The sequence below is a fragment of the Sminthopsis crassicaudata genome, chromosome 1 (assembly GCF_048593235.1).
Source record: "Sminthopsis crassicaudata isolate SCR6 chromosome 1, ASM4859323v1, whole genome shotgun sequence".
Classification (NCBI taxonomy): Eukaryota; Metazoa; Chordata; class Mammalia; order Dasyuromorphia; family Dasyuridae; genus Sminthopsis; species Sminthopsis crassicaudata.
This window is the reverse complement of record NC_133617.1, coordinates 270,192,837-270,212,987: the sequence shown is the minus strand read 5'-3', so window position 1 is coordinate 270,212,987 and position 20,151 is coordinate 270,192,837. Positions and strand designations below refer to the sequence as shown.

General features: G+C 31.7%; 1 protein-coding gene across 10 annotated transcripts in view; it reads right to left on the bottom strand.

The window, feature by feature from the left end:
• YTHDF3 (YTH N6-methyladenosine RNA binding protein F3) overlaps window positions 1-20,151 on the bottom strand; it is a 38,084-nt gene that overhangs the window by 16,689 nt on the left and 1,244 nt on the right. For 2 of the 10 annotated variants that reach the window (XM_074278767.1, XM_074278771.1), the window contains 3 exons: window positions 14,147-14,232; window positions 8,337-9,938; window positions 5,331-5,393 (listed from right to left, as the gene is read on the bottom strand). In XM_074278767.1, the coding sequence (XP_074134868.1) occupies window positions 5,349-5,393; window positions 8,337-9,938; window positions 14,147-14,232 (1,733 nt within the window). In that variant the 3' untranslated portion in view covers window positions 5,331-5,348. Of the gene's footprint in view, window positions 1-5,330; window positions 5,394-8,336; window positions 9,939-10,042; window positions 10,161-11,883; window positions 11,971-14,146; window positions 14,233-16,519; window positions 16,668-18,375; window positions 18,464-20,151 lie in introns of those variants that run through there. The other 8 variants (XM_074278776.1, XM_074278768.1, XM_074278772.1 and 5 more) reach the window with 7 other exon arrangements.

Sequence of the window (20,151 nt, the reverse complement as noted above, 5' to 3'; positions counted from 1 at the left end):
CCTCTTTTTGTTGTTGGCTTGTTTTTTTGTTTCCTTTCTCATTTTTCCTTTATCTGTTTTTTCGTGTGTAGATTATATATATGTTAGATTAACTGTACATGTTTAACATAGAGTGGATTTCTTACTGTCTAAGGGGTGGGAGGAAGGGAGGTAGAAAAAATATGGAACACAAGATTTTGCAAGGGTGAATGTTTAAAACTATGTATGTATTTTGAAAATAAAAGGCTAAAAAAAAAAAAACCATAAAATTGTCTTCTGTTATTACTGCTTTTCTGAAATTTTTTGTGAAATTTGTTACAACAATTACAGTAAATGGGGTCTAGATTAAAAGAGAAATTACTTCTATATTACAGAAATGGTTTCTATTTGGTCTGGATTCTGTTGGATTATAAATCAAGTTGTTCACAGATTTCATTAAAAAAAAAGTTTGAAAATGATGACGATGTTGATAATTTACTGTTTGGGGGAAAACTTGCATAAATTCTTTCAGATATCAAAGTCCCTTAAAACTCATAATCAGGCATGATCATAAGATCTTATCAATCCTACTGACTGAATATTATAAAATTCTAAAAATAAGACTGAGAAATAGTGTCCCTTCTCCCATTCTTTGTCAAATTAGGGCATTTATAAGTTTACTGTAATAAGTGAGTTTTCATCTGTAAATTTAGCTATCATTTATGAAAAGGTATGTGGTGATTTAAGATATAACTTCAATAAATTATTAAATCATATGTATTGAGGTTACATCTTTAATAACAATAGACCTCAAGTTTCAATTCTGCCTTAAGGGAAAATGGACAATACAGATTGGAAAGCTCACAACTAGCAATCATTTGGACTTTTAAAAATTTTTATTTTATTTATTTATTTTCTGCTGAGGTGTTTGGGACTAAATGACTTGCCCAGCTGGGAAGTATTAAGTGTCTGAGGCCAAATCTAAATCCTGATTTCAGAACTGGTACTCTATCCACTACATCAACTAGCTGCCCTTGGACTTTTGTATTCATCACAACTATCATGTATGGGTAGAACTCATGATTATTCTTAATTTCTAAATGAAGAATAAGTCATAATTTTTTTTTAACTTCTTAACTGTTTGAACATTTGAGTAAAAACAATAACCTAGCCCTAAACTATGATTAGTGAAATTCTGTTACTTGAAGTAAAATCTGTTGGCATGGCAATTTAATACTGCTCTGAGTTCGACTTCAGATATGGTTGTCTGCTGCTCATTAAACCAACACTCCACTACTAAAGCAGAAAAAGGCATATAGTACAGTCTAAAAACTGTCACAGATAGATATCTATTCCTGAAAATAATTGAAGTGACAACTTCAGCATGGCTTTAAGATACAATCCTCTAGATTTAGCTTCCCTATGGTGCTATAAACAGATATCTCCTGCTTAATCCTGAGCTGGATTTTTGATATCCTGTAAATAATGTACAATCCGGTTATGTGACTAGCTGTTAAATATGTCATACCTGGACCTAAAGATCTAAAGGAAGGGCTTATATCAAGTTGTTCTGTGCCTTTGAAGTGACAAATCTTGATTTTATCATAACCCTGTCCCTCCTTTTCCTTTCATTGCAGATTTCTATCACTGTAAATTGTATAAATGTTTGATTCATATAACTTTTTGTTATCGTGAGGCTGAATGAATCTATTCATTAAATTAAAATCACCAACATTTTGAGTACAAATTATAATGATATTCTCCTAAGGGAGGAGTCAGGTAAAGTATAAAGATAAAGACATAATGTAATAATTTTCTAATTAGATGAACTCCCTATCACCTCCAAGACTAAATTACAAATCCTCTTTGACATTCAAAGCCTTTCATAACTAACTTCCCCCTAACTCCTACCTTTTCAATCTACATATATACTGTTTACCATGCATTCTTTGATCCAGTGATACTGGCCTAATATTATTACTATTCCTTGTATCAGATTCTTTATGACTTTGCTCCAGGCAGTTTTTCCCCTAAATTTTTAAATTTAAATTTAGATTTAAATTTAAAATTCTCTCCTTTAAGTCCCAACTAAAATCCCCCAGTCTACATGAAGATTTCTTTTCCAATACCTTTCCTCTCTTAATTATTTCCTACTTATCTCAAATACAATTTTTAAAAATACATTTGTTTGATTATTATCTCCTCCATTAGACTGTGAGCTCCTTCAATGTAAGAATTGTGAATGTGTTCTCTAAAGGCACAGTGCCTAGCACATGGTAAGTATCATATAAATATTAGAGCTATTACTATTATTACCTCTCATCCACCAAATTGGCAAAGAAAATTAAAGCTGCAGAAATTCCTATGATGAGAATACTAATGTGAGAATATTGTAGGTGGAGCAAGGAAATGATCAATCACTCTAGAAAAGAAAATGCTACTATGCAAAGATAGTGACTAAGGATTTGACCTAAAAATTCCTCTGCACATATACATTAAGGAGGTCAATGACAGAAAGGAAGGGAAGGAGAGATGGATGGAGGAAGGAAAGAAAAAAGTCCTATCATAAGTAAATGATATGTTTAAATATATTTTGGATTACTTGCCATTTAGGGGAGGGGTGGGGGGAAGGAGGGGAGAATTTGAAACACAAGATTTTGAAAGTGTCAATGTTGAAAATTTATCTATGCACATATTTTGAAAATAAAAAGCTTTAATAAGAATAAGTAAATAAATAAAAATCCCATAAACTCTTCCCTCCCCCAAAAAAGAAGTAAATGATAAAAGCAATACTTTCAACCAATAACTGAGGAATAGATGGATGCTCATCATTTTGAAAATTCCTAATTAGGTTATGTACAAGAATGTAACAGAACATTACTGGAACTTAAGAAATAATGGCTATGATCAATACAGAAGCATGGAAAGACTGTGAAGTCATCATAACTAAGCTTGGTTTCAAAGAAGAGATAAAAGAATGTACTTTCTTTTGTTGCAGATTTAGGAGACAACATTAGTATAAGATGTGACTGATGTGTTCCTAAGTTTTACTTAATTTTCTACCTCTTCTTTTTTATTTTTCTTTTAAAGGATGGCTCTCTGGGTGCCAGGGAATGGAAGGTATGTGTGTGGGAGGGAATGGACAAATAAATGTAAAATGAAGACAATGAAAAAATAAAATTTGGAATAAATTTTTAACGTATAAAACTGGGGGGAGGTATAAAAATTAGAACTGTAGACCTACAAGACGACACATGTTTAATTATGTATGTTTTTAAGAATATATAAAATATAGCTCCATGAGAATTCATGGAGAAGATGAGATTCAAATTTAATAGTAATGAGTTTTGAGATTTACAATGCCTCAAGTACTGAGTTCTGACATTCTCAAAATACGCAGAAATTTGGTGTGGACCAAGACAATAACAATAATCTTTAATCAGAAAATACCAGAAAGAAAAAAAAATTTTGTTTCCTGGATACAGGATCTTCTTCTAGCTTAGACAATAATATTCACTGATTAATTACAAACTAGACACTGCAAGCAAAAAAGATATTTTTAAAAAGCGGTCCTATTATGCCTCTAATTTTCCCATCTTAAGAGTCTTGGATAGCCTAAGATGAACAATTCACAGATAGAATTTTAGGATTGAAATAAATTAAAAAAAAAAAAAAAAAAAGACATCATCGTGTTCCACTTTGCATTTCATAGATAAAAATGAATTCAAACCTAGAAAGGGTAAGTTGCTTAACAGAAGGGTCAAAAACAGAAGTCAGGCCTTGCTGAATTGGGTGTCCATGGACATTTCAAGTTCAACACAACCAGAGAAGAATTAAAATACCTTTCATTTCAAACTCCTTAATCCAGGTCAATAACTATTGCACATCTGGCTCTTGTTTATTTCAATCTATAAGCAATATTTTCAGACAACTTTCAACTTACACTATAAAGAAATGACTCAAAAAAATAATGAAAATGGATGTAATGAAATGTCATATTAGAGTACCAAAAGATCAAAAACTTTTTTAGTATTCACTAAAATATGCCATTAATCACCAAATGAAAAAGACTAAACTCAAAAAAGGGTAGAGTAGGGTAACTTTGTGCACATGACTTCAGATTCAATCAATGAATTAACTAGTTTTAACTGTTTTCTCTTTTTTTAGTTATGCTACAAAGGATGGCTTCCTAAGCAGGATAGAGATAAGTTTGAAATTAAATGTAGGGGCAGCTAGGTGGTGCAGTGGATAGAATACCAGCCCTGAAGTCAGGAAGACCTGAGTTTAAATCTGGCCTCAACCACTTACCACTTCCTAGCTGTGTGATCCTGGGCAAATCACTTAACCCCAATTGCCTCAGCAAAAAAAGAAAAAAAGAAATCAAATGTAATATTAAAAAATTACTGATTTTTTTAAATTAAAAAAGTTAAAGGAATTCCAACTATTCACATAAACTCAAAGACAAGGATTTTCATTTTCTTGTTTTTCTTTTTTATCCATAGTCTTTGACTCAAGTACATTATCTCTAGTCTTTGACTCAGGGAGTCCATTGGCTTTTACTCCAAAGAAATCACACTTGTGTTGGAAACAAGTAGGTATCAATCAAATGAAGAGCCAAAGTTGTAGTATATGAATGTAATGAAGTATTACTGCACTGTTAGAAATGACAAAAGTAATAAATACCAAGACACCTGGAAAATTTTACAGGAACTAATTTAGTGGACAAGAGCCAAGGAACAAATACAACAATATATATTAAAAAAAAAAATTATTACCCCTTTCAATAGGGATGATAAATATGCTGATAAATAAGTTGAATGTTACAAAATGTTACAAAGAAAAGATGAGTAGAGCGGAGAAGAAAAGGCACATGCCAAAGCTCTTCCTTATTTCTTACGAAATAGCTTTAAATAACTCCTCAGAATAAATTCTAGGGTGGCAAAACCTACAATATTTCAGAGTGAAACAATTTTTCAACTAAGACAACTTAGAAGGTCAACCATAAAGGATGAGAATGGAACCCAGTCTAGTCCAGCACAGGCCAAGCCCCAGCAAACCAGCAGCTGGCCTTGGGGATAACTGGCAAATTAATGGATAAATAAATGGGGATAAATTGCAAAAGTGGCAGTTTTTGAAGCTTTCAGCCCAAAGACAGTATGGGGGTTGAATGTTATTAGGAGTTTAGAGTTTACACCTGAATGCAAAGTGGAAGGACTAGCATAAGAGAGCTTGAGATTAGAAGGGAGGAGGAACTCTGGTCACAGTTCCAAGGTGGAAAAGAATTCGTGGCCAGTCACAGACCAGAGCACAGGCAAGAAAAGCAGTGACCATACTTCCTTAGATTATACCATCTTGGAAGACAGAATACTTACTGATCCCATTAAAGACCTCTAAAAGCTTGGGCAGTGCCCCTTCATTCTGTGAGCAGAGTCCAACTTCAACATGAAATTAAAAGCAAAAAAAAAAAAAAAAAAAAAGATAGAAAAATGAGCAAACGAACAACAACAAAAAAATAACCAGATCATACAATATGTTACCATACTGTCTGGTAAGAGCAAAACACAAATTCAGAAGAATAAAATAAAATCAAAACTAACCAAACCCTCAAAGAATAAGATGAACTGATCCCAAGCCCTTTGGAAAAAAAAAAAAAGATTTTTAAAATCAAATGAGAGGTAGATTTAAAAAGGAAAAAAAAAGAGAGAGATGCAAGAAATCAAGAAAAAATTTCAAGAAGGAAAAAGAGCTACCCTGAAGAAAATAACACCTTAAAAAACAGAATAGGCCAAACAGTAAAAGAGGCAGCAAAATCCAATACAAAGAAAAACTCCTTAAAAGCAGAATTGGTCAAATGGATAAAGATAAAATATCCTAATCCCACTTTGTTGAGGAAGAAGTTCCATTAAGTGTTGTACAATACACATATTTTCAGATTTTTTAATAGATCATCTAATTAGCTAGTTTATTTTGTCTTAAAAATACTGCTATAAGGAAAGCCCTCTAGGAGGAAAAAGAACTTTTTTAAAGTAAATAATAAATTAAAACAAATTAAAAACCTAACTCAAATCACTGGGGCAGCTAAGTGGCACAGTGGATAAGACCCAGAATTTAAACTCAGCCCCAAACAATTATTAGGTCTCGAATCCTAGGCAAGTTACTTGACCCCAATTGCCTTTTGGGAAAAAAAATTCATTAAAAAAGCATATAAGCCTATAAAAACGGCCCTCGCCTAAAATGATCCTTGAAGAGGAGGATGTCCAGGAAGGAGAACCTGAGTGAATCCATATGGAGCAATCTGACAGTCAACAGAACTTCAATTGTATAAAGCAAACCCAGAGCAACTGTATAAAGCTGAAGCCACAAAAAGTGGTTTCCTTCAAAACTCAGTTCAAGGACCATTTCCAAAATGAAGCCTTTCTCAATTGTTGCCCAAAGCTACTAGTTGTCCCTGCCCCTCAAGCCACCAAATTACCTGAAGGCAAAGGCTTCATTTTTCATTTTGAAATTTTCAAAAATTTCATTTTGTATTTCCAGGAATTAACTCACTAATATGCTATGAAAACACAAGTAGTAAGGGCTCAAAAAAATGTTAACTGACTTAAACCAAGGGAAGAACAGAAGCAAATAACTACTATTCTAGAAAAATAATTTTGGAGAATTATTTAAAGTAGTTTTTTAATCTGGGAATCCACAGACAGATTTCAAGGGGTCTCTTAAAAGACTCAAAGATGAGAGGGAAAAAAAGTTATTTTTTTCCTAATATCTAATTAAAATTTAGCATTTCCTTCAATTATGAATGTGTGCAACAAGGTATAAGGGATCCACTAGATTCTCTAAACTGCCAAAAGGATACAGGATATACAAAACAATTAAGAAGTCCTAGCCTAAAAGGATAAAAGGAAAAGTTTTGTCTGCGTGTTTTAAGAATAGAAGTTCTGAACACATATCTGAAAAGTGAAAGTGGACTTGTGAGAGGGACAGCTCATGCATGCATTCATCAAAATATAAGTTCACCAACAGAGTGATGATAGGAAGGAAGAATCATTTCATCTTTTGAGATGAGAGCAAAAGAGAAGGATAAGGACATACTAAGGATAAGTGTGGTTGTTAGGAGATGCTAATGATGATAAATGTCATTTACATAATATCACTTTAAACTTCTAAAGTATGTTAGAGAGGTAATTATAGATAAGAAAACTGGGACATAGTGAAATTATATGATTTGCTAAAGGTCACATGACTAAGTGTGCATCAAAGATGAGATTCAAATCAATCTCTCATAAAGCTACATCAGGCTTCAATCTTTTCAGTCAGATGAGGTCTTTTTCTTTGGAGGAGGGTAGAGCAAAGGGGACAGTAGGTGATCTATAGATGTAATAGTGAGGTGGTTTAGAACAGCTATGATTGTGAGTGATTCGCATGATAAAAAAAAAAGGCAAGGAAGTAAGGGCTTCAAATGAAGTAAAATAACATGAATCTAGTTATGATAATCACCAGGATTTTGTGATTTCTTTCAATAGTACACAATAGCAGGAACAGAAAATATATGCATTAGGGGTGTCCCAGAGTTGAGACTAAAAGGATAGAAAGAGAACAAAGGATTTTGGATGAGAACATTTTTATTTCAATAGCTATGAAATGAATCAAAGAAAGAAGTGAAATCATGTTATGATAGGATAGGGAATAATAATGGAGTGTAAAGAATACATTCAAAAGTGACATAGTAGGAGTAACAGAAGGATAAGAGACCATGTGGAGAGAAAGAATTTCAGGATTTTGAATTTTGCAGGTATATTGTTTCAAATGATAGTAAAGTCTAACACATGGATACCATTGTGTATGAGTGAGATAAAGCAAAGTCAGTGGTCATAGGAGTTGAAGGTTGATGAAACTAAGAGAACATGATTCAAAGGATGGATATTGAGCCACTAAGTTTGATGGTCACAAGTGAGGAAGAAAAGAAAGACTAGTCTTAGAAAGCTGTATATAAAAATATTGTTATCAACTCAATATTTTAACCACTGGTTTTTTATGAAGGAATCCTGAAATGATCTGTTGCTACAAATCATATATTTATTTTGTAAACATTAACCTTTTACCATTCTTCCAAATGTTTTAGAAAATCAGATTATCAAATGATGGTTTAATTGTCTTTAACTGGAACATATAGGTATGCTAATTTAAATTATCACATTATAAAATTTTTATTTCATAAATTACTTGGAAACCTGAAAAACAAGATTTTGTGAATTTGGGGCTGATATATATATTCTGACCATCAGTTACCAATAATTTAAAAAATATCACTAAACTTTATTGATATTAAATTTGGAATTAAAAAAAAATTTTTTTTTTAAATATTACATCACTTATCTTACCCTACGCATGGCTTCCTCCTCTTCTTGACGCTTTTCATAATGTGCAAAGTCATCAAAGATTGAGGTGGTATGCTTGAAAGTAGCAATTATTTTAAGCACTTGCTTAGCTTTTTCTAGGGGTACCTCTTGAGTGTCCCTTGAATTTGTAACTGGTTTGTTGTCATTATTTTCCAAACGGATATGCCGCAATTGGTTATTGGGAACGTCTTTGACAAAGATCCATTTAACATCAAACTTGCCCTTCCACTTATCCTGAGACCAGACTCCAGCATATGCATTGTAGTCCACAACAGACTTCATCTCAGCCACTCCACAAAAGTGTCCACTACCATTCACACTGAAGAGTAAATAGAGCGGACCTTTGCCATTTAAAGAACGGTACGCTGCATCCAAACGCTTATTACCATGTTCAGTACTACACCAGATAGAGTACTTAATGGAACGATGTATATCGTCCTCAGAATAGCTTTTGATTATAAACACACGTCCATTCTTCAGGTTCCAATCAAAGTCTTTGGGATTATAGTTATTTATGGCCTTTAGTTTTTCCAGCACTGGGTGAACCTCTACTCCAGATGGTGAAGAGCTGACAGGAACAACACCTAAACCAAAGTTTTCACTGCCTGCTCCATTGTTCTGGTTGAAACCTACTCCTCTGTTACGAGGAGCTACCCAACGATTTTGCAGCTGCGGTGGCTGCTGCTGCTGTACTTGGTGAGGCTGGGCCTGTGACTGAGGTCCTTGTTGCTGTTGTGGTTGTGGTGGCTGAGGCTGCTGTTGAGGCAGTTGGCTTTGCACCAATGGTGGTGGTTGAATTAATGGCTGAGGCTGCTGGATTATAGTCTGAGGAGGCAGAACTGGTTGGGTGGGTGGAGCTTTTACCACTGACCCTTTTTCATCCCAAGTTCCAATATTCATGTTATGTTTTATAGGAGGTGGTGGTACAGCAGGTCCCCCAATTCCCACATTGCCCTTAGGTTTAAGTTTCGGTTGAGGTTTGGCAGGCTTTCTGGCAATGGCAGCCCAAGAGGTTGGTTTTGGTGCTGAACTGCTAACTGGGGGTACACTATTTGCTGCAATGCTTGTCATACCTGTACTGCTCAAAGCGGAACCTACAGTTTTTGTCACAGCAGCTGTCATATCACCACCAATTTTCAGCCCAGTCATACCTTGCTCGATACTACTAATGCCAGGCACCTTACTCAAAGTATCATTGCCAAATCCAGCTTGTCCATCAGTTATAGCTCTCCCAAGAGAGCTAGGTGGATAACCATAGCTGCTACTATAAGCAGAACTTTGTGTTGATTGTCCCTGAGATCCACTTGTCCCCCAAGTAGAGAAATCTGCATTCCCAGGAAAAAAGTTAAATCCATGTTGACCAAGGAATGGGGGAGTATTTCCTAAAGCCCCAGGTTGACTAAACACACCATCAGGTATATAATGATGTTCACCATTGCTCATTTGTCCATAGGTTGTCAAATATGGCATAGGTGGGTCTCCAGCTGTGGACCATGCTGCTTCACCAAGAGAATACGGAAATCCAATGGATGGAGCATAGTAACTAGGCATGTATGGATCTGACATTGGTGGATAGCTGTTACTCTGTAAAAGAAAATTCATAAATCAGTAGCGAAATGTACCTTTTTTTATAAACAAATTTCAGCAATCAAGTTACTTCAAAAAATGCATGTTCTATTTTAACATACCCATTACAGTTATTGTATAAGTGGACCCATCTGTAGACATTCCCTTCCCCTAGTGGAGCTCCATGTGGCCTGAGCCCTTTCACAGCTCTATACCTTGTAGTCCAAGCAGCTTCAGTGCCTGGAACAGAGGAGCCTTGGCTCAGGGGTGCAACAATGCTCCTGCTAGTATTTGCCCCTGCCAGAGTTACATAATAAGTCAAATTTATGTAATGAGAATTTATGAAAAACAAGAACTGTTTACATATAAAAATAAAAACATACCCTTTTCCCCAAACCAGGAATTATGTACATCTTTGAAAGTCTTACCAAATTATTTCCTACAAATATATTTTTTGAATAGCAAACTCTCCTAGAGCATTTAAAATGATTTGACTTGAAAAATGTTGACTCACCGGCACTCAAAATACATACTATGATGCAGTAGAAAACACAATTAAGACAACAGACCACTAGTATAATGATGGCTTTGCTATATGAGCTTGGGCCAAGATACTTAAAAGTGTCTCAAATAAGGAAACTGGAATGCAATTTAGTGTAGCAAAAAAAATAATTCTAGATTTGAACTCAAGCGGATATAGGTTCAAATTCTTATTCTGTCATTTATTATCATGGACACTGGACAAGCCGTTAAATCATTTTGTGTTTCCATGTCCACAATGGAAAAATGAAAGGCTTAGATCAGATGACCTTGAAGATGCCATTTATGTTTTATTACATAATACTGCAAGCCTTAAAATTCAGACAGCTAAAAGTTTAGAAGTGAAATTGGAGATCTATTATCTAATTTAATGCCCTCATTTTAGAGATGCAGAAACTGACAAAGTTGTTTGTCCCAAAATCAAAAAGGTTAAAAGAAAAAGGCAGAGTTGGGATTCAAATCTCTTGATTTCTGGTCTACTACTATATAAAATGAGGCATCCTAATATTTTTTAAAATTCCAAAGATTCACAAACACTAATTATTAGAGTGATTTTATTTAATTATTAAATATTATTTAATAATTTTTATTTAATATAATTAAATCTAAAAATTTAACAATTATTTATTAAGTATTATTTTAAAATTTAGATTTTTTTTTTAGATGTTTAAAATCTACTTAATATTTAGGACTCAAAAATGACTAGAAAGAGCTAAAATTTTTTGCTAACCATAAAACAATAACTGACACTCATTGAAGCAATGGCTGAGGGAAAAAAAGGTAGAAATAAAACAGTAATTAAAACTTTCATTCAAGCAATGGCTGAGAAAAAAAAAATTTGAGCTTTTAAGGGCCATCAGTGCTTAAAGGAGGTCTAAATTGCTTTAAAGGAAAACTTAGAAGCAATGTAGAAATACCAAACTGAACTTGAAGCAGTCAGTACTCTTAATTTATTGTACCTGAATTCACAAAATTTTAATTTTGTGGTCATTTGAAATTTTTGGATCTAAATTAAAATTTTGTTATTTAAGTCATGTGAAAAAGAAAAAAAGTATGTGACAAAAAAAAAAATTAAATAAATTAGACAAATACTAATGAGCACAAAAAAGTTCATTAGATAACAACCTTAGAGTCAATCGATTTAAAAGCAGGGATAAACCTGAAAGTTGCAATGCACAGAATATAACACCTATTGATGGCCCCAATATAAGATTATTATGCAAATACAATATTCTAGTAGTTCAAAACAGAACAAAATACACGAGATAACCAACAATCTCAGCTTGACCATACCCTACTTCCAAATCTTGAATTAATTTCTAACTACTGTAAGGTTATTAAAATCTGAAGGCCAAGGAACAAAACATCCAGCATAGAGGCAAAAAAAATTAATGATTATAATAAACAAAGATAAGATATATACTCATGAACTTGGATTGGTGAGAATCCCATTCAGTTCAGATTTCTAGAAGAATGGCAAAGTTAATTTTTTATTCTCATCAAGGGTGTTCTGAAGAAAAACATGGAAAAATATTATTTTACTATACTTCTGATGAAAAATAATCTTGTTTCGACAAAATTGAAGACTGCATTCCTAGTCAAAGTCAAAGCCTGCATAATCAGGTGAATACATATTTATATACAGTGGCATTATTTAAATTAACTTCTTTTAGAAAAACTAAAATTGGTAGAGGAATAATTTAAATTCTTAACTTCAAAAGACCCTTTGAGAAAAAACTCCTAACTTACACATTTACTTGTTAACAATTTTCAGAAGAGCCTTAAGAAACTGTTAAAAACAGAATTAGGACTAGAATACAGATACTATCCAATCAGAAGACAAAATTTACACGGTCAACCTGGCTACAAATAAATATGAATAGATCACAAATTGGGGTATTTTAATATTGCTATTATATACAAAATGTTCCTTCATTATTGATGCAAGAATGTAATTTGAAACTTGTTTTGTGCTCTTTTCACATGGATATAGTAAATACTAGAAAGAACTTTTATTAGTTTATTATACTAATCACTGTGTTTACTTCAAAGTATTATGATACAATACATACCTCTAATTTTCTAATATTCAAAGGCTCTGTTGTTAGAATGACAATTAAAACTTAATTCCATGTTGAAAATATTGATGCAAAATTCACTGCATTTTTTTAAGATTAAAATTATCCAATACTATATATTCTTTTATTTCACAAATATCTAACATTTCACAACAGATATTTCACAAATATCTAACATTTCATATTTTTGCAGAGATGTTAGCTATTCTAATGTATAAAATACACTAATAATTAATTAATAATGTAAAAGCTATTCTAATCCAGCATTTTAACAATTAAAAAAAAGCACAAAAAGTTGTTAATCTTCCTTGTCCAGAATTTTTTCTATAAAATTATTCTATTCTATTAAGTGACACATATCTCTTATAATTAAATATAACTTCAATTTACCAACTAATTTAATAAAATGGCATTTTGGCATGATTACATATGATTACATACATGATTACATATAAATATATCACATATACACATGTATACATGTAAATATAACTGAATTTTATGAAATAAGCTAAATTAAAATAAAGCACATTATATATTAACTATTAAACCCAAACTTAAAATTACTTCCAAAATGGATCCTTATTAAATGAAATTTATTTATTTTCATTAAAATTGGAATTACCATCCAAGTACTTTTTAAAATTCACTTTTCCTTAATAAAATATCTATTTTTGTTGCCATTATAAACTTTAATAAATTTCATTTAAAAGGTACAGACTATAACAAGTTAGAAGTAATAACACATTTATAATTAAAAGCCAGTTCAATATGATAAGCTTTAGATATTGGCTTCTTCGGACAAGTGACTTCACATTCACACCATTTTCAAAAATGCTTTTATTATAAAAAGTTTTTGTCTCCATAAATAAAAAAAATTAAAACATTCCATCGAAATAGACGATCACAAATTTCTAAGATTCTATAAATATAGCAATTATTTTGGTTGGGAGCAAAACAAAAAAGACTCTCAAAAATCACTATTATTTTAAGAAAAAATACTTTCCTAAAACAAAAATAAAAGTATTATAATCAATACTGAAAACATGAGATATTTCAAAAATTCCTATAAATGAAAATGACAAAACATGATAATCCAGAAAAAATTCAGGGGCAGCAGGTAGGATTCTTGACATCTGAAATTTCTAGAAATTGTTTTAATTTTCTTTTCTACTTTATTGGGAATTGATGCCAAAGTGTATTAATTTTTTTAAAAAATATTTTATTATGAATTTTATATTTAAGCTTTCCCCTTCTTTAAAACAAAAAAAAAAAACTTTAGTTTTGATAATCCACCTTTTTTTCTTTTCTCTAAAATAAATCTAGAAAATAGACATATCTCAGATTCTAAGAAGAAAATAGTTCTCAAGTAATTATTCTTACATGAATATAAAATATCGAGTCCTACATTATCACAGCAAATCAAATTTTAAATTCATGTTAAAGATATTTTCACTTATTAATATGTTCTTTCTTTCCTGGTAATAATAGTTCAAAAAGGTAATGTAAAATATTTTATAAATAGAAGTTTACATTCTAAATAACAAAGAGAAAAATGATATCAGAAGACTTCCAAGATTACCATTTCAAGAATGAGTATATGCTTACCTGATTTGTCTGGCTACTTAGGTATGGCTCAAAATCATCATCATTCACAGCATCTTTCTGATGAATCGAACCATTTTGTACTGAAACTAAAAAAGTAAGATTTATAAGCTACTGAAGCCTTTCATGGAGCACTACTCAATGTCTTAAGATAGTCATACAGCAACCAAATGAATTCATTCTTGTTCAGTCTAATTCAGGAAAAAAAAAAAAAAAAAAAAAAAAAAACTACATTGCATTCATATTAGTAATAGTCTTTGAAACACATAAGTATTTAAGTGTCAGAAATTTATTTTTGTGATAAAAGAACCAGAAAGTGACTTATAATCTGAAATCTACAGTGTCCTCCGCAAAAATAATAGCATATTTTTTACACATTAAAAGAATGATTACCTGCCTTCTTACAAATAACAGTATTAAAACAATACTAAAAAAAATCCTAACCACACTACTACATTATTACATTTTAACCTAAATATCAATTTTAAATTGGGTTTTGTCTTGTTTGCAGGGGAAGCAGAAAATGTAGAATAAAATCACATAGAACCTGAATCAAGACAACATAGAACTTTCTAAAAATGAAGTATCACATCTCTAATAATCATTTTTTTTTTTTTTTTTGAGGCTGGGGTTAAGTGACTTGCCCAGGGTCTTACAGCTAGGAAGTGTTAAGTGCTAAGTTCATATTTGAACTTGGGTCCTCCTGAATTCAAGGCTGGTGCTCTATCCACTTCGCCACCTAGCTGCCCATCTCTAATCATTCTATAATTATTACTTGGATAGACCCAAAGTAACAGGGAAAACTGATATTTTAAAAATATAATTGATGAAATAAGGTTTTCATGAATTCTAGGAAAAAAAAATCTGAAAATCCCAACAGGGTTTAGCATAGTATGAGAGAGGATTTCACATCAAAATAAAAGATAACTATAATAATTACTCCTATACCAAATGCTACTAATTACTTTTGGACACTAATGCCCCTATGATACTAATGTCTAACTTACAAAGCCAAATGTTTAAAATCATTTAAAAAAAAAAAAAAAAAAAAATTAGAATACTGCCAGTTCTTGATCAAGCAAGAATCAAGTTATTAAGCTAAATTGAGAACCAGTTTTTGTTGAGTATATCATGGCATAAACATTTCCTCTAAACTAAAAACTAGCAGGCTGGTACAATTTGTCCAATACTATTGCCACATTAGTCCAACTGTTGACCAACTTTTACCCTGAATCTTGTTTATGTAAAATTTGAGAATGACATATAATCAATGTCTCATAGAAGGGTTTCTCAGTGTTTAACAAGTAGCATGGTAATAGAGAAATTGGGCTATTCTGAGAACTAAAAAATAGGAATGCCTGGCAATATAACTTATGCTTCACATTTTTGAAGCATAGCAATATGGAAGGATTTTACATAGAAAGGTTGACATGATCCTGGCTCCACACCAAGGTAGCTCAACCAACTGTGCCTAGATTAGCAACAGAAGATAAATTATGCTATATCTAGGGTTATTCAAAACTAAAAATTGTTCCATAAACCAGGAATAAATGGGATGGTTCTTTGATTTGTTTCTGATGTCAGATATATATACAAGACTATACCTCTCCAGTATAAGATTTAGTCACTTTTTTATTTTAACATTTTAGCTATAGTTCCAGCTAATTACATCTCAACACAAAACAGGCCCTTTATTCTGGATAGTCTATCTATTCTATTACCAAGAATCATTTTAGAAAAATCTAATAGTTTCAAGTAAATAAGTAAAAATTTCTAGAATTTTTGATGCCCAAGGAATAAATTCCAATATATATCATAAATCTGTTTACAAACTTAAGCATTAAAGTAAAAAGGTTTTTCTCAAAATTAACCTAAATATTTCCTATCCCATTGTTTTGATCCTTTTCCCCCCTTCTTCCTCAGTAGAAATTTTGAACATATTACATATTCAATATAGAATAACAATTTTCAAATCTATGAAGTTACCTAAAATTTTACCTGAAAGTGATTTGTAATCTTAAAATGATACATAAACATGTCTGCAAATGTCTAAATCTAGGAATGTCAGCTTGAAGATTTTTATCAAAAGTAATTTACTTATACTGACAAGCAATTTACATAAAATTAGAATATGAATTATACTTTTCACTAAATCTCAGTCATGTAAGGTTAAATCAAAAACCTTAATATGAATACATCTCTTTAAAAATACATTTCTGGAATAGTCCAAAATATTTTAATTTAGTTTTTGAATGTCATTAACTACAAGACAATATTTTTAGACTGAAAGCTTCAGACCATGAAATAGTCATGAAATGCAACACAGTCCTGTAGTGCCGAAAACCTTCTTCAAGGAAAAGAGAACAGATGACTTACATGATCCTTCTCCTGTTTACTCTGCTCTATGGAGCAGAGTCAAATCAAGATAGAACATGGGCCTTAGGAGCCAGGTGATCTTTGTTCTGGTCCTGACTACACCAAGAAGTTAGGAAAGTCAATACATCAGTGCATCAAGTTTTCCCACCTACAAAAACAGGGATAATACCATATACCCTCTATCTCCTCATGGGAATGTTCTGAGGATTAATAAAAATGAAATATTAATAAAAATAATGACAGTAAAGTGCTTTGAATTTTTCTTTTTAATTTTGGATGGAAAAGGAGAACCATTAAAATACAAGGCTTACCAATACTGTCTGAATTTTTTTTTTTTTTTTAGGAAAACAATTACACAAATGCATATGTACACATCTTGTTGGGGAAAGAATATACTTTATGTATTTGTCTAATTGTAGAACAATAAAACCAGTGGAAGAATCATAGTAGGAAAAAAAAAAGTTATGTATGTCTTGAGACTCCAGGAAGTAATTTGACACTTGATCCTTCCCCCACCTTTTGCATCATCATCATCAGTACTGCTTTTAAGGGAAAGTGACAAGAGATCATTTGCTCCAGCACACAATTTTGGTATTTGTTACCAGGAAAAAAGTTCCATGACAAAGTAAGTTCCTATAATTAGCAAACATTTCATATTTATCCTTGAATTTCAAATAAGCATCTGGACTCTCATCTTACCAAGGATGATCAACGGTAGGCCCTAGCTTAACTATTAGAAGTATAAAATGCTTAAAAAAACAAAAACATACAACAAATTATAGGTGATAAATATATTGTATTATCAAAAAGACCAAAAGGGCTTTATAAAAGGAATCTCAGATAATTCCTTTCTAATAACTTCCACAGGGCAAATGTTTTCCTATAAATTATTCCTATATATTCTATTCAGATCATCACTTGACATAGTAATTAAGAGAGAGAAACCCAATGCTAGAAATGTAAGTCAATGGCAACTGAAGATTAATCATAAATTAAAGCAAAATATCTCTGTAGTGACTTGGGAAATGAATCTATTTTTAAAAATTCAATTTACACAAACTTGTCAGGAGCACATCTACTACAAAGAACAGGATACATCAGAAAAGAACACAGGAAATTTTCCATCAACTCTCACAATCTGTACCTATTGTTATGTTTTGAAGAAGAATTTGAAAATAGTTTCACTTTAAATTCATAAAATTATACAAAATATGGCTTTATAATTTTTTAAAATTAGAGTAGAGTAGTTTATTGAATTAGCATTCATTTAAGAATATCCACTAGTGATTTTCCCTACCACCACTAATTATTATTTTTTTAATATGAGGAAAAATTCTAAGCATCACCATAAGAGCTCAAAGCACTTTACCAACATTATTTAATTACTGCATGTATATAACTAATAGCTAATTCTATATGTATTGAACTAAGTTACAGATTCATTCCTTCCCTCTTAATCTTCCCTCTGAAGAAGCATAAAAAGTGTGCTAGGTGCACATGCACTACTTACACATCAATTTAAAAGCAGTTTTCAAAATTAATTTCCAATATTTTGCAGGCAATCCAATTTTTCCCTCTTTCACTGTAGATCATTGTTGCAATACAGATATAGATGAGATGGTGAAGAGGAAATCAACAAAACATAAAAAGCTTTGTTTTTTTATAGATGACATGAAACATTTTCTGACAGGCATGTGCCTTCCAATGTATATAGCATAATCCAGGATCAAAACTAAATTTTCTGTAAATATAGTAATCCTCATAACATCCAGTGGGATTTATATCTAATATTACTATTTTCATTTTACAGGTGGGGGGAAAATTCTGACCAAAAGGTGAAATGTGTTCAAGCTCACTTGGCAAGTCAGTAGCAACAGTCAGTATTAGAACTCAGGTCTCCTGGGACTCCCAGTCCAACGTTCTATCCATGGATGAGACTATGAACTGAACAGTAAGGGGGAAAGAAAGAAAAATTCTTGGATAAAGAAACTACCCAAGTAAGTTCTTTCAATGTTTTTAAACATTTGAACAAGAATTAAAATCAAGTGCAATTAAAAATATTTAACTCAAGCTTAAAAAAAAAAAAAAGACATTTAGAAACATAGGAAAAAATTTCAATCTAAGATATCAAAACCACCTTATGACATTTTTTCCAATTAAGTCGAAAATCATATTCACTGTACAAAGCTGATATCTTTTTTAAAACACCAAGCTGGGGTTAAGTGACTTGCCCAGGGTCACACATCTAGGAAGTGGTAAAGTGTCTGAGACCAGATTTCAACTCAGGTCCTCCTGAATTCAAGGCTGGTGCTCTATCCACTGCACCACCTTTTTTTTTTTTTTTAATAACTTTTTATAACTTGTTTACTTACCTTAACGCTGAAAATACAAATATTTAGCAACTTAGCCATTTCCCCATTTATATAAGTCAATTACAGCAAGTGAGTAATAGAGGGGAAAAACATTTAAGTTTCAGTTTTCTAGTAGAAATGTAAAAAGGTAAAAGAAATGTCAATGTGTCAATGTTACTTTATTCTCTCTATATATAGTTTTCCAATTTTAAAAAAGCCTGCATTTTTGAATAAGATGGTATGTTATATTAAATAGGCAGTATTTATACACACTAAAATATCTTTACAAATGAAATGCAGTAAAATGGAATTTTAATCTCAAAAATCCATGTGTGGATAAGAAAGGAGAGGGAAAAAGAGGAAAAGGGAGAGAACGAAAGGAAAAGAAAAATAGTGTTAGGGGAAAAAGCATATACTTTCCAGGTACTTGTGACAGTGCTACTTTATTTTATATAAATGACAAAGAAAAATTATGTTAAAGATGACAAATTTTTTTCATAATACATTACACAAATTCAGATAACGTGATTTTCCTTCCAAATAAAGACATTCTATTTTAGAATTTCAATAAATGAAAAGAATGGTATTAAAATTAACACCAAGTTTAGTCCAAAAATTAGAAACACATTTCAGAATTAACTAAGTTTGAAGTAGTGAAATAAAAAATATATTTCAAGATAATATATGGAACACTAAAAGTGAGAGGAAAATGAACATATAGGATAGCTTAAGGGAATAAAAATTTGCAAAAAGAAAATAAGATGGAAAAGTATTTTTAATTTGAATCATTTCCAACCAACCCTACAACATCACGTCAGCAATATGTCTTGCTTTCACTTAAAAAAAAAAAAAATCTTTTAATTGATCCTTTTTCCTTGAAAAGTATTTTTTTATACTTTGTGTCACATGACTGTCATGTTTTAATCAGCTGACTGCACAGGACCTTATTAAAAAGCAAAGAAAACATTCCTTTAAGAGGAAAATATATCTCTCAAGGTATGTATGTGTGTTTGTGTAGATTGTCAGACTTTAAAAATACCCTTCAATTTATAAATATAGCCAATAACAAAAGTTTACTAGATAGGTCACAGATTATTCCTAAATTAAAACAAATCTTGCTCATAGACTCAGGACCACACACTAGAGTGCTTCCACTATATAGTGATGGCATGCTACTTCAATTTCAATTTCTCACGTGTTAACTCTTAGTAACAATTTTAGTGCAACTGAGGTTAGGAGCACAACAACTTTCATTAACATGTCATGCTCAATGTTAAGTGG